The sequence below is a fragment of the Buceros rhinoceros genome, unplaced genomic scaffold (genome assembly GCF_000710305.1).
Source record: "Buceros rhinoceros silvestris isolate BGI_N320 unplaced genomic scaffold, ASM71030v1 scaffold588, whole genome shotgun sequence".
Classification (NCBI taxonomy): Eukaryota; Metazoa; Chordata; class Aves; order Bucerotiformes; family Bucerotidae; genus Buceros; species Buceros rhinoceros.
Window position 1 is genome coordinate 27986 of NW_010426124.1, and position 13555 is coordinate 41540.

At 42.3% G+C, this 13555-nt stretch overlaps 1 protein-coding gene across 1 annotated transcript in view; it reads left to right on the plus strand.

The window, feature by feature from the left end:
• PTGFRN (prostaglandin F2 receptor inhibitor) overlaps nt 1–13555 on the plus strand; it is a gene marked incomplete at its 5' end in the record, with an annotated part of 37383 nt that overhangs the window by 11438 nt on the left and 12390 nt on the right. The window contains one exon of the mRNA XM_010141344.1: nt 5961–6380. Coding sequence (XP_010139646.1) covers nt 5961–6380 — 420 coding nt within the window. The remainder of the gene's footprint in view (nt 1–5960; nt 6381–13555) is intronic.

The window sequence follows — 13555 nt, forward strand, 5'->3', positions numbered from 1 at the left end:
GATATCTCATTAATGCTGAATGCTGGTCACAATTAGTTCAGTTATGCCACCACACAGAGTGTGTGTGTGTGTGTATATGCATGCATGCGTAATGGATCATCGCCTTTGGAGCAACTAGAGAGACCAGCTGGAGTTGAAAAGTCTCAGCCTGTGTTGATATTTCTGAGGGAAAACAAACTGTGACAGGTGTGAACATTCCCTTGTTTCTGGTTTTATTCCAAAAACTCTGGTAATTTTGCAGCGCAAATGCTATAGTCCCCATGCTGAGAAGTATGTTTTGTTGGCAAAACTTGGTTGGGGTATTTATGATGTGAAAGTGAGCTTTTCTACCTTGTCCTCTTGAAAAAGCATGTTATAGGTATATGTGGGGGGGAGGGGGCGGGGTGTCAATATATAGGTTGGATTTCACTTTCTTCCCTTCCACTCCTCGTGGGCCTCTCCCTCTTTGTTCTTTCAGCAGCCTAGCCCCAGATGCCTTTCTGTGTGCCCTGTCCCCTGCCATATCCTATTCGTATGAGCTCCAGACTCAGCTGTGAGCCCAGTCTTGTAGCCAGCAATTATGTAGGAGTTAATCTGCTGCTGCCTCTGCTCTCTGACTGTTGTTTTGACAAGTATCTCTGGTGATATAAGTCCCTAACTGCTTCCAGCACTTATAAAAGCGAGCAGCCAGGCTCCCATTTGCCTAAGAAAGAAGAGAAATTTGCCTTTTCCTTGGAGAACTTGTGCCTACATAGAGGCTTTTCTTCCGACTATTTCATTACTTGCATTGTCTGTGTTAGCTTTAGAGCAGTGTTTGGGGAGGAGACCTTGGAGAAATCCCTCTGTGGAAAAGGTTGTTCAGAGTTTTGAGGGGAAAAAACCCATTTCTTCTGTTGTGTCTGCGAGTCAGTGCAGAGGGGTGTTCAGAATCAGGAAGCCTTTGCTTGAAATTTAAAGAACATGTGAAGATGTCAAAGTCCTTTTTGTGTCTGTGTAATAAGTTGCATGTTTGCCCATTTACACTTGAGGTTTTTTAGTCTTCTTTTTCTATTTTGTTCTGTAGGGACCAGTAACACTCACATGTCTTTCTGCTTACTCAGCTTTGCAAATACAGCCAATTGCTGTCGTAGATCACCATTGTTTTTGACAATGTTTTTGAGAAGTCTGCCTGACTTGTTTCTACCTCTTCTACCCTCTCCCCTGCTAAGATGACGATGAAAGCATCTTTATCTCATCTCAGCCTAAATTATATTATTAATTATTGCTTATTTAGAGTACAAATTCCAATCAGTAAAAAGGGCTAAAGGAAGGGAGGAAACCTTTTTTGACTGGCTCTGTAGATGATTTTCAACCCAGAAAAAGTTTGATAATTTAAAAGATAATTTTATTTGCTAGTTTGTGTGAGTACTGCCTATATTTAAATCACAGTCACTGTTTGCAGTGGAATGCAGAACTGGTGTTTGTTTTCTAAACCAGTGTTAACTTCGGGTCACTGTGGAAGCCTTTGCAAAAGAGAACGTTACCTTTTAATTGAAATGTCAAATCCCTGAAGTGCTATTATTTGTGGTTTTGTTAATACTTCTGTCTTAAATTTACAAAATAATTGTATTTAATGTAATGTTGCTTGTCCTAAATGCTTGCACAGGCCCTCCCATCATATTTAATTGGGAGCAAGGGCATCTTAATCTTTCAGAAAGACCTGTGAATAGAGAAACAGGTAATATTTCAGCCATCCACTTGTCTTTACTATTGCTGATGTATAATAGATGCTGCATAGTGCAAACATGCAGTTCCTCTCGAGCAAGGAAATTCTCACACCCATGGCATCAAGCTACCAGGAGCACATGCCAGTTGGGATGTAGGGACAAGTAAGTGCATGAAGTTAGGTGTACAAGCCTCTGTCAGGGGCGGCTGAGATCCTCGTGCCCACAGCTGCATGAGTGAAGTGTTTGTGCTCTTTGCTTGGCGGGGGAGCAGGCCAGTGAGGGTGGTCTAGTGCGCATGCAGCAGTGGGAAGAGCTGTTGCGGCGCATGCCTGTGTATTAGGTGTGGTGCAGGCCTTGGTGTGCCTGCCGTATTTTCAGAGCTGTTGGTATCAGAGTTGCTGGGGCTACAGTTGCACCTCAGGGTGTTGTGTGGCCTCCTTCTATGAAGGCAAAGCTGTCATTACCTTAATGTCTGTTGCATTCTCTGTACTTGCAATCTAGCCAGTGCACTGGGGGATGAAGAAGCCTTTATGAATATTGCGATGGTGTTACTTGAGGCTGCTAAGACTTTAGGCTCTGAGGTTACTGTTAGCTGTGGCTGTTACGCTGCTTTTCTGACCGGAGTCAGTGGAGTGCAGGGAAGGCATTTGCTGTTTTTCTAAAGTCTCCTGGCCCGTGTAGTTGTTAAGTTTCTCTAGCAATTTGACTGGTTTAGATTAGGTGACAACTCTTTTTGGTCACTACCCAGGAAGTTCTCTTGAAGCTGAGCATGCAGTTTCTGGTGGAGAGCAACAGGACAATTATAGTCTGGCTTAACCATTTGGACTGGCCAGTGATGGAGGGCAGAAACATGCACTGCCAGCGTCCAAAGTACAGTTTATTTCGCAGACTTTATCTGAATCATTTGGCTAGGATTTCTTCTGCTAGCCTTCTGTCTTGGAGTACTGCCCAAACTAGTTATAAGCTCTGGCTATGGTTTGCTTAGGATCCCTTCCCCTGCCACTTTCCAACATAAACTCTGCAGATTGCAGTCTTCTCTATATGACCGACCAGGGTGTGTTTTATTGTGCTTTTTATTCATGGAGCTTTACAAGAGGGAGTTGAGAGTATGCACGGGATAGCAGGCATGCGTACAGAGGGGCAAGCATGCAGGGTAGCAGTCTAGACATAAACATTGCTTCCTTGTCAATTCTCAGAATATCAGAAATGAGATCTCAGGCTGTAGTTCTTGGAAGAAAATGGCCCATCTTATGCTACAAGATCTGATGAGTAGTTTCTGTTAACATCAGAAACATTCAGAAACTCTTGCACTTAACTTTATTTGCAGATTACTATTATTTCTAACCTAAGTGCCAAATTTTTGATCTCTCCTCTTTCTCATAACATGCACTGTTACATGCAGAGACAACTACATGCTTTTCTAGGCAGGGGTGATGGAGTGCTAATTAAATTTTGTCTGTTGCTACGGAAGGAGAACAATTTTGGCACAGAACTGTGCTGGTAAGAAGGGTGACTCAGGCTTTTCTAGTTGATAGGATATGGAGCTTTTTTGTTTTACTACGTATGGAGGTCTCCAATATAATTGCAGATTCAGAAGCATTACTTGATTTCTTTTTTTTTACTTTCTTGCAACAAGAAACATTCAACACCTGTATGTGCTGGTTTTTGTGTAGTCTTCTCTGTTCTGATCTGCATTTCTTATGGTCTCACATAAGAGGAGGCGTCTGTGCCTTCTGTATTCATCCAACCTAAGGAGCTTTGGACTTTTAAAAGGTAGAAAGATCCTTTGAAAGGACTTTCACAAGAATATATTTCCTTGTTTTCTGTTCAGCACTCTAATTTTTTACCCTTTTCCATTCTAGCACTCACTGTTCTCCAGCTGCATCTCTGGGCCTCAAATGTTCTCTTCCACAAACTCTACAGACAGCATTTTTGTGGCTGTCCCCTGCTACTGCCACTCTTTTCTTCTTTTTTTTTTTAGCAAAAATAATTGGTAAAAGCAGTGTTTTCTATTGCCCTCAAATGGATAGTCAACAAAGGATGTCTAGGAACAAAGTTTGCTCTGGCCTTGTAGGGGACAAGACACTCCTCTGTGTACTGCTGCCTGACCTGTGGCTCAGGGAGCAGTTTAAGGCATTTGGAGCCCAGGCAGTAGGGAGAGTTGTCTCTTTGTAGCTACATCTGTACTGCTCTGATAATGTAAAGGTATTTGTCTTAACTGTATGTATGAGAGACTAAATGCAAGATTTCTTTTTCAGTGTCTAAGACCTGGCTCCCAGACATGAAGATCAACAGCATAAAGAACGTTTGCATCAGGAGGGATTTTTGCTCACAGCCTCCTCTTAAAGCCTAGAAAACAGCACTGTGTGGCAGAAAAGTATGGCCAGCTGCTTGTGCTTCTGGTTTTGGAGCAAAATATAATTGTCATCTGTATGCTTAAAATATGTGGCAAGCTGATCTGCGCTAGGCTCCTAAATACTGCAGTCTTATGAGGAGGTTGATACCAAGATCTTGTGGACACAGGAGGAGGAAAACATGGATTCGAAATCTAGAATGAGATGCATGATGAGCTCTCTCTCAAGGGAGGAGAGAATGACTCTCTGCAACTTCCATTATAATTGTACTCTGAGTGCCTAAATGTGCAACTTTTGTATTCCCACTTGCTTAGTGGGTGAAAGTGTGAAGGGGGGTTTGCTGTGGAGTATCAAGTAATTCTGTGCTCAGCTAGACCACTAGAAGCAGCTCAGCCTTCACTGCTCCTGCTGTTTCTTTATATAGCTTTGTACTGTGATCTGCTTTATATAGTACTGATTTAAAGTTGTCATACCAGGTTTCTCATCTTGTGGGCTGTGTTTACTCATTGTGAAAACTGCTGCTTGAAGGCAAAACACTGCAAAATGTAATCTTGACAAGTATCTTGTTGCTCTTGTGGAGAGGGCATAAATATTACTGCATTTAGTTCCATTTTGGGGAATGTGTTACAATCTCCCCATTGCTTATCTCCCTTTTCTTGAGAAGTTTCACCTTGCATAAAGGTGATCTGTATAGTTTTTTGCTTAACATGTCTACAGTAATTTTTTTATAAAAGGGGAAAGGGAGAATATGCTGCAACAAAGTAAGTCCACAAATTCAGACTTGTTGGTTTGGTGGTTTTTTGTTGTTGTTGTGTTTCTGGTTTTGTGTGTGTGTGTTTTGGTTTTTTGGGTTTTTTTTTTTTCTTTTTCGATGCCACTACTTTGGATAGTAGCTGTAAGCTATATAATCTGCCACAGCTCTCTTCTCCTTAGGAAGAATCTGGGTGTGCAGGATGGCTTTTGATCACAGTACCAGGAAACTAGCAACTCCCTTTTCTTTTTATCTGGTTCTGATTTCAGTCACTCCTCATTTTCTCAGTTTCTCACTGTGAGCTTGTATTTTTTATGTCTCAGGGCAGTGCTACTAGGTGTATAATTTCCCCAGACCCTATAATTAAGAGATTCTTACTATTGAGGAGCTGGCAGCCATAAGAATGCTGAAGAAAGAGAAGGAAACTGAGCAGTAAGGTTTGCTGGCATTCATGATGCCAAATGAGCTGTTAGGTCAAGGCTTCTCATCAGCTTGTATGCAGGTGAATGCATGAGATGCAAAGGAAAAGATCACACATGGAGGCAGAGGTATAGGTACACTGAACTCTTTCAACACAGAGGCGTTTTATATGGTGGTGCTGGGGATGGAGATTCTGTTACCACCACCTCTTTTGCCATGCATTTTCAACTGATCTTGAGAGTTCGGCTGAATGTGCCTGGATTGCTGTTAGGGTGGATTTTCAAGGGAAATAAAAGAAGCTGCAGGAAGTGCTGCTGATTCAGTTAGTGACAGCTTTTGTCACTAGTTGTGAGTACTTCAGGAGCGTCCTTGTACCCACTTGCTGAGGGTGCTCTTCCAGATCTGGTGTAAAACTGGGACTCTTGAGTCTTGCCTAACTAGTATCTTTACTCCTGCATACAAAAATCCTGAGGGTCCTGTCATGCTATGACCTGTGTATATTGCATTGTCTGTTGAGTATTTGGTGTTCGTTCGAATTCTTGCATCTTGACCCAAATTATTGTGTACTGGTGTGTGTGCTGCTTAGTAATATTCTGGGATGTCCAAGTGTGTTTAGATAAATGCACTGGGATTTGTCTCTCCAAGAAATGTACTTTGCTTATTTGTAATCTTCTGATTGAATGGTCATGCAGAAATATCTCCATCTATTTATTAACCCCTCTCTTGCTGCTTATTTTCTTTCCTCTTCAGATTACACACTTACAGTGGAGGCAGTGAAATTGAAGCCATTCTTTGTAGCAGGCCACACCTTTGAGATGACATGCAAAGTGTCTTCAAAAAACATCAAGACGCCTCGCTATTCTGTCCTCATTACAGCTGAGAAGCCACTGACGGATCAGTCAAATCCGAATGGAACCACTCGCATAATCTCCTTGAACCAGGATTCAGTAGTGCGGCTGGAAGACTGGACAGACCAAACTCGTGTGGATGGCGTGGTTCTGGAGAAGGTCCAAGAGAATGAGTTCCGCTACAGGATGTATCAGACCCAGATTTCTGATGCTGGGCTGTATCGTTGTGTGGTGACTGCCTGGTCTCCAGGTGGTGGTGGCATGTGGCGTGAAGCAGTGAATGGCTTATCCAACCCTATCCGGATAGATTTCCAGACGTCAGGTTGGTATAGAATCTAGCAGTTGTGTGTTTAAGACCAGAGTGGGCAGAGTTCTGTGATGCTTTCCAAGTGGTTTCTCTGGGAAATATCTAGTCTTTGGAACATGAAAGGGGTCTCCAAATGATATGATGGATGAGAGCTATGCTTGTCTCCTATGGTGGCGCTTGTGTCCTTTGTGCGATTGATTGTTTACAGGAAGATGTTTAATGAATTGGCTTTAATCATAACTGCTGGGTTTTTCTTTACTAATGCAGCTTTTATGGGTCTGCAGGCTCAGAGCTTGTTCTCAGTATAGAGTAACTGCTGCCACATGTCCCGCTCTATCACTAGATAGCTGTTAAGTAGTGGCTGTTCTGGAAGAACATTAATATAAACTGGATTTCTGTTCCAAAACAGACAATTACTGTAACATTAAATTACCTGAGGACACCTTCCAGTTGATGTAACTGCAGAAAACAGTCAGATGAAGGCAATAGTAACATTTCAGCCATGTCAGCAAGTGTATTCTGCCACTGGAAGACATTAGAGGCCCCTTGTGGCAGGACTGCAAATCTCCACAAATTGGGATGAATTCCAGTACCCAGAAGTGTATCCTGTTCCTCACATACTTGCTGAAACCCTCACCTTCAACTGTAAGATAGCCTGCCTGTTGAGATTTTTCTGGAGAAGCTGCCTGTCCTGGTATATTGTTGGGGGGAGGGAGAGAGGGGCAGCATTGGTTTGGATCATCAGAGATGCATGTTAACACTTACTTTCTATCATGCTATGTGGATAGGAAGTGGGAAGTGCCACAGGAGTTGTTTTTATACTGGTAGTACGCTTATCCACAAAGGGCTCATCTCATGATATGATAAACCAAGCTGGTGACTTCTTGAATGGTTTTGAAGAGCTCTCAGTGTAGGCCAAAAGCTAGAGAGGTCTAGTTAGCTGCTTTATCTAAAACCTTTTGCACTCCCCCCATTCCTATTCACAAGTGCAGCTTGGGAGAAGGTCCCTCCTCATATGCCTTGTTCTTCATGTGAGTTGTTATTCTTAAAATAGAAAGGCAGTAGGGTTTTTTGGAAGATCTGTGATTAGGCAAGAGCAGCCTGACTTCTAGTTGCATCTGTAACTAAGGTAATTGTTCTCAGTACTGTCATAAGTGAATATTGTAGATTTATGATCTTCTCAGGATGGTTTAATGGGCTATCCTTTTAGCCTTGTTACTCTTGTATCTGGGTCAAAGTAGGAGAGCAGCGTTTGCGAAAGGATGATGCAAGAAACCAGCAAAAATGAAAGCTGTTCCAAAGCCCTCCCCTCCACGCTCTTGTGGAGGGTTTCCTGCAGAAAAGTGGTGGTTGGCAATTCTTCCAGCATTGCTCATATTATGAAACTTTGTGCTCCTGTCCAAAAAGTTGGCAGGGTGCTATTAATATCTGTGTTTCAGAGGGAAACCTGTGAGCTGTGTAAGGGAGGAAAGCATGCATGTTGCAGTCTTGACCTTCTTTTGCTGTCACTTTCTACTCCCAACCTCTTCACCCAGATAGGATTTCTGGAACATGGAGTGAAGAAAGGGAGGCAGCTTGTAGAACTGCCCTGGGAATGTGTGAATTCCAGCAGCAGGGCTGGAGCAAGGGGAGGGATGGTCCTGAAGCCCTGTTGGCCTTTCATTCTTTACAAAAGAATGAAGAGAGAAATGAGATCCGAGGCACCATTTACTGGAGAGCTGTTTCCCAAAATAATCTTAGCGTGTAGCAAAATCTGGCTTGAAATACCTTCCTTTCTTCAACTGATGGATGAACTTTCAGCTGTTACTTGGATATCCTTGCTAGACATATCTCTGGGTATGATAAGGATGTGTGATGAGCACAGTTAAAATGGACTAACTGTGGAATTATTACTTGGAAATTATTTGGAATCAGGCATACAAGACAGAAAATGGTTTTGTGGGTGTGTTACTTTGGTTTTGTTTGCCAGGGTGTACTGTGGTGCAAACCGAGACTGAGGTAAATAGCAAAGTTATGGAGCAGCTATAAAAGCACAGCTCCGATATCATGGCCTTGTCTTGCATCCTGTGGTATAGGCAGCTGTCAAACTTTTCTGAAGAAAAAGTGCCGTTTTTTCCCTAATGGGAATGGTGAAAGGCAGAACTGCTGAGGTAGCTAGTGGTTTCTAGAGAAAATGAGCAACTTCCCAAAACTGGAGGGAAGATACTAACAGGAAAGGGTCAGGAAAAAGCAAGCATGCAGTTCTCCAGGCAACTGTAAAAGCTGGGGAGCACCGCTTGGCTAAATCCTGAGGGGTGGAGTGTGATGAGTAGCTTACGAGTGTGTTTGTCCCTGATAGGAAAACTGTTAATGAGTCAATTGCACTGACTTCTGGGGTTCTCACAGTATAATGAAGACATTTTGATGTGACTGCTGGAGAGGATATAATAAGGCAGTATAATTTTGAAAAATAGAGTATTCCAGGCTCCTCCCTATTTGAAGGCTTGGACTTAAACAGCATTTTCAGCTTGTATCATGGGGGATGAAGTGAGAAGGTGATCAATACAGAAGCAGCATTTTCAGCAGAAGAAAGTCCTTAAAAGATTTTACGTGCAAGTTTTAATGGTAGGAGGAATTTCTTAGTGTTTTTTATTGATTCCCCTTTGACAGGGGATGGAGAGACGTGATAGGCTTGGAAATCCTTCCCTCTGGTTTGACTCCCTCCCAGATCTCTGAGTTGAGTGGTGTTTCAAGGAGGGGTTTTTAGTGTGCATACACATTGTGTAGTGTGATCTGTCTGAATGGCAGGAAGCCTGTAAGCTTTTTATATATCAACTGGGGACTGCGCACACAAAACTTCAGTGTTTCTTGCCACAATAGGCTTGAAATGTGGCAGTACTCTCAAATGTTTTTCCGTGAACATCTGTGGAAAATGTCTTGCTCAGATTCTTTCCATTCAAGGCAAAACTTGCTGGCTGTAAGCAGAGACATCCTCTCTTCTTTCTCCACTTGCCATTGCAGAGGGACGTATTTATTCCATTTGGGTAACGATCTGAAACATTAATATAAAGGCATTTGTTTGAAACTTCCTGAACTAAAAAATGAAATGTGGATTTTGTCCACTGCATTATACACACTGAAATTCAAGGGGTGGTGGTGGCAAGGAGGAGCCTAGTAGCTCATTAGTTTTCAAATATTCAGTCAAATTGTTCTCTGAATATGTTTTAAGACCAGAGAGAATCTTGTGAATCCTTTGGTCTGGCCTTATGAATAACATGGATCACTACGCTAATTAATGAATGCATGCTGTATGTTCAGTAGCTGTGAGCAAACTAAGCATATTTGAAGAGCAGGGGAAAGTTGTTCCATATAAGGACTTAAATATTCTTCAGGGCTTGTTTTTTGTTTTCCCAGTCTAGAAGAGAGGTTCTGCCATCTCTTTTTCAAAGATTACCTGCCCAGCAGTGTGAGGAACAAAAGCAGCTGCCAGTGCTTGGCTTGAAATCTGCTCTTGATTTCTTTGCGTCATTTCTGCTGAAACTTAAATGCATCCTCTTTCCTCCTGAGCTCTTGGGTGATGTGTGTGTACATAGCCTTTCTTTCAGCCTGGAACACACCTGTCTTCTATTCCTTGCTGTTCTGAAGCCAGTGTATCGAGACAGCTTCTTGCAAGACTTGTGATCTTAACCAAACTCACTGAAATCTCTCACTTGTCTTTTGGCCACCTGTAGGTGTCGTTCCAGCGGCAATGCCTTTTCACTGCAAGGGTTGAGCAGCGGGTGAGAGAGGTTGTCTTTTTTTCATGCTCACCTTGGCCCTTAGCTGAGCTGGCCAACAAAGGTGGGGGTCAAATAGCTGGGAACTTGCTTGAGATCAGAGTGCTTATCTGGTACAGGTCTTTGTACAGGTATCTGGTTCAAATGGCCCTAGCTGGCCTGCAGCTGTTGTGTGTTTTTGTTTTTTTTGTTTTTTTTTTTTTTTAATGCTGAGTCACCTGGTCTCTGTGAAGGTCACCTGGTTTAACCTGGCATTGTAAATTCTTCTTGACATTCGTCCTTTAATTTTCTATGCTTCTTACCCTGAACCTAGCAACCCAGGTTAGTGTGTATAGAGTGCCTTCGTCTGGTATACACTCACAGGGCTTTCCACCAAAGTGATGTATTTTCCTTTCCCTTGGGGGAAGCAAAGAGAAGGAAGCTTTTAATCTCATATTGAGAAATACGTTATGAGAGAGAACCATTTAGAGTTTGGCTGCTCTCTGAGCTGGCTTGCCCCTTGTGCCATTCAGCAGAGGGCAGAAAGCTCTGGAGAAGCAAAAATAAGAGAACTTTAAGGGAAGCGTCTCAATGATATCTTCAACTCTGGATTACATCTGCTTGTGAGCTCATTGCTCAGCAATGTATTATCATTCACTTTGGAAGAAGCTGAGATAAACCAAGAACTGCTGAAATATGAACTGAGTATTGATGTTGGACTTGCAATTAAAATGAAATGATGCCCTGCAGTGACCCCAAGAGATACTCAGTTTCGAGAAAAGAGAATAGAAGGATTCTTAGAGGAAAGAAACCTTAATCATGGAAATGAATGAAGAGCAGTACAGCAGAAACTCTTTGGCAAGAAAGGCTGGTATTTTCTAGCCACTGTTAATGGGCAGGTACTTGCTTTGTCATTGTGTGCCTTTGTGCCTGTGTGCATTAATTTGTAGCTGGAAGTAGAAACCACAGACCAAACTACTGGGAGCTTCTTCCAGTAACAGCTGTTACGAGGCTTGGAGGAAAATTTGTTAGGAAAGAGCTCTGTGAAGAAGCAGGGAGTGGGCAGGGGGCTAGAATAGTGTGGGTGAAGGAGCTTGCTATCTGGAGAAAGGCAGGTCATGGGATTCTTGGTTCAAGAGTGAATGATTTGGTGCCAGGGCAGAGAGGAGCAGTATTTGGGAGGACAGAGAACTTGTGGGTGGCATAAAATTTTTTTCCCCACTGTGGTCTGTGGTGCTGGCATATTGCAAGTAGGGAAGCTGCATGCTGTGATTGCGGACTCTCTGCTGGGTAATGAACTGGGCACAGGCTTCTTGGGTGCAACAGCCTGCTCTGGATATCTGTTGTCAGTCAGGTTGCTTGACCTTTCTCTGCTCTACTTTAGTTGATTGGAAAATAAAGGTAACTTATGTCTGTAGGGAACCATACTTTATTGTTGCAGAAAAGTACTGGCTAAAATTGTATAGAAAAGGCCAAAATGTCACTTAGGACCTAGGTAATTAGGATCTCCTCTGTTGTAAATCTACATTTTAACTGGCTTTTGGTTATTCTCCCTCCTTTCCCCCTTTTTCTTGCAGATTTAAGGTGTTTGGATTACTGAACAGAGAAGGAAAGCAGAGAGAGTGGCGTGACATCGGGTAAAATAGGGCTCAGAATTTCTTATTTTTCTCCAGTATGTAAATTCTTAACCTGAGTAAATTAATTCAATAAACTTGAACTTCTTCTCTCCACCCCGCAGCCTATTCAGTGTGAATCTGATTGAGCATGAAGTAATAGACCCAATTAGGTACAGTTAATAAACAATTTTTCCTGTCATTTATGTATGTGGAAGAATTTGCAATACGCTTAGTAGCTGAAAACTGTATCACTATAGGATTTGGATCCTGGAGTTTTCTTCCTGGCCTTCATTAAATCAATGGTTTGAGCAATGAGGTCTGCCACAAAAAGGGACATTCAGAAGAAATTAGTCCAAACAGGTCCTGATTCTGGAACATGGTTTCTCTTTAGGCACTTCTAGATTTGTACTAGTAAACCTGTAACCTCAATTTCTTCACTCTGTGTTTAAAATCATAGTGTTTTTCAAGCATTCAAAAAGCAAGAAATGCTCTGAAACCTTTTTATTCCTATCATGACTGCAGATGCTTTTAATAAAGTAATAACAATTTATATTAAAAGATGACTACTTCTTTTAGGGGTTGTATATAGGCTTACATATGGCCTTACTATAGTGAGGAACAGAGATTTTTGGCTTAGTTTAAATCAAAGATTGCAGCAGAAGATAGCAATTTAGGGGAAGGCTGATGCTTAGCTCTTAGAATTGGGAAAGCTTGTTTGTTTTGTAAATTTGGGCTCTTTAGTTTCTGAATTAGCTGAGGGCATGACACTTCTTTTCAGACCTGAAGTTACTAGAATCCGGTTTTTTTCTCAGTTTTCAAACTGCTGAGCATCTTTCCTACCCTTTACTTTGTTCTTCATGAACTTTGTGGATCGTGCTTGGTCTGTCAACCCTGCAACTGAAACTAAATTCAGGTTTGTTTGTTCTTCTGAGTGACCATTAGGTGCCAATAACAATATTTCTAACTGTTAAATACAGGCGGCAAGGTGAGCAAAGCCACATCATCTATTAGCTATAGAGTTCTATTTTTCTTAACCCCTCCTGGGACCCTTCAAGTGCTCAAGCATAATGATGCTGAGATGCTGATTGTTGGTGTCCTCATTGTCTACTGGGAGTTGCCTGTTACCACATGCCTACATCTGTAAGCTTTCAGGTGACATTTTTTTTTTGTCTTGGAGGATAAAAACTTAAGAAAAGCACTTGGGTTTTGAGTGCCAAGCCCTGCTTGGTGGAGTCTAGATGCAGGCCCTATTGCATACTATGATGCGATGGTAATGGGGGAAAAAAAACCCAACAGGATCCACACCTTCAAGATTTTTGTGGGACATTTGTGACTTCTTGTGAGGTCCTTGGGAGCCTTGAAAATGTCTGGAAGCATCCTGTGTTTTGCTCTAGTGCTGTTTTTTGTTTTTTTTTTTTTTCCCCCCCGGGTGCTTTTCTTGAGCCTGCAGTAAAGCAGGTGTCCATTTAGATAAGGTGATGGTTTTGCTTGTAACCCACTAAGAAGCTTTCACTGTCATGAAGCTTGCTTAGGTTTAAAAAAATAATTTTTTTCCTTCTTCAGTTGGACAGAGAAGAGCACAACCCCTCACACATCTCTTAACTCTCTGAAGTCCAATTCTTCTAACACAGGGCAATGATTCCCCCCTGGAGGTACAGATGGTTATTTCCAGATGTACCTAGTAGGGAAAACTGTTTGTGGTTTACCAAGCGATGAAGTATGATCATGAAGTGATGGAGCAGCTGCTGCCTAGCAGCCTTTTTACTGCCCATGAAGCTTTGACTCTTCATGTGGGCAGCAGGCTAGAGATGTGTGATTGGTGGCTCAGAACTGAAGAGTG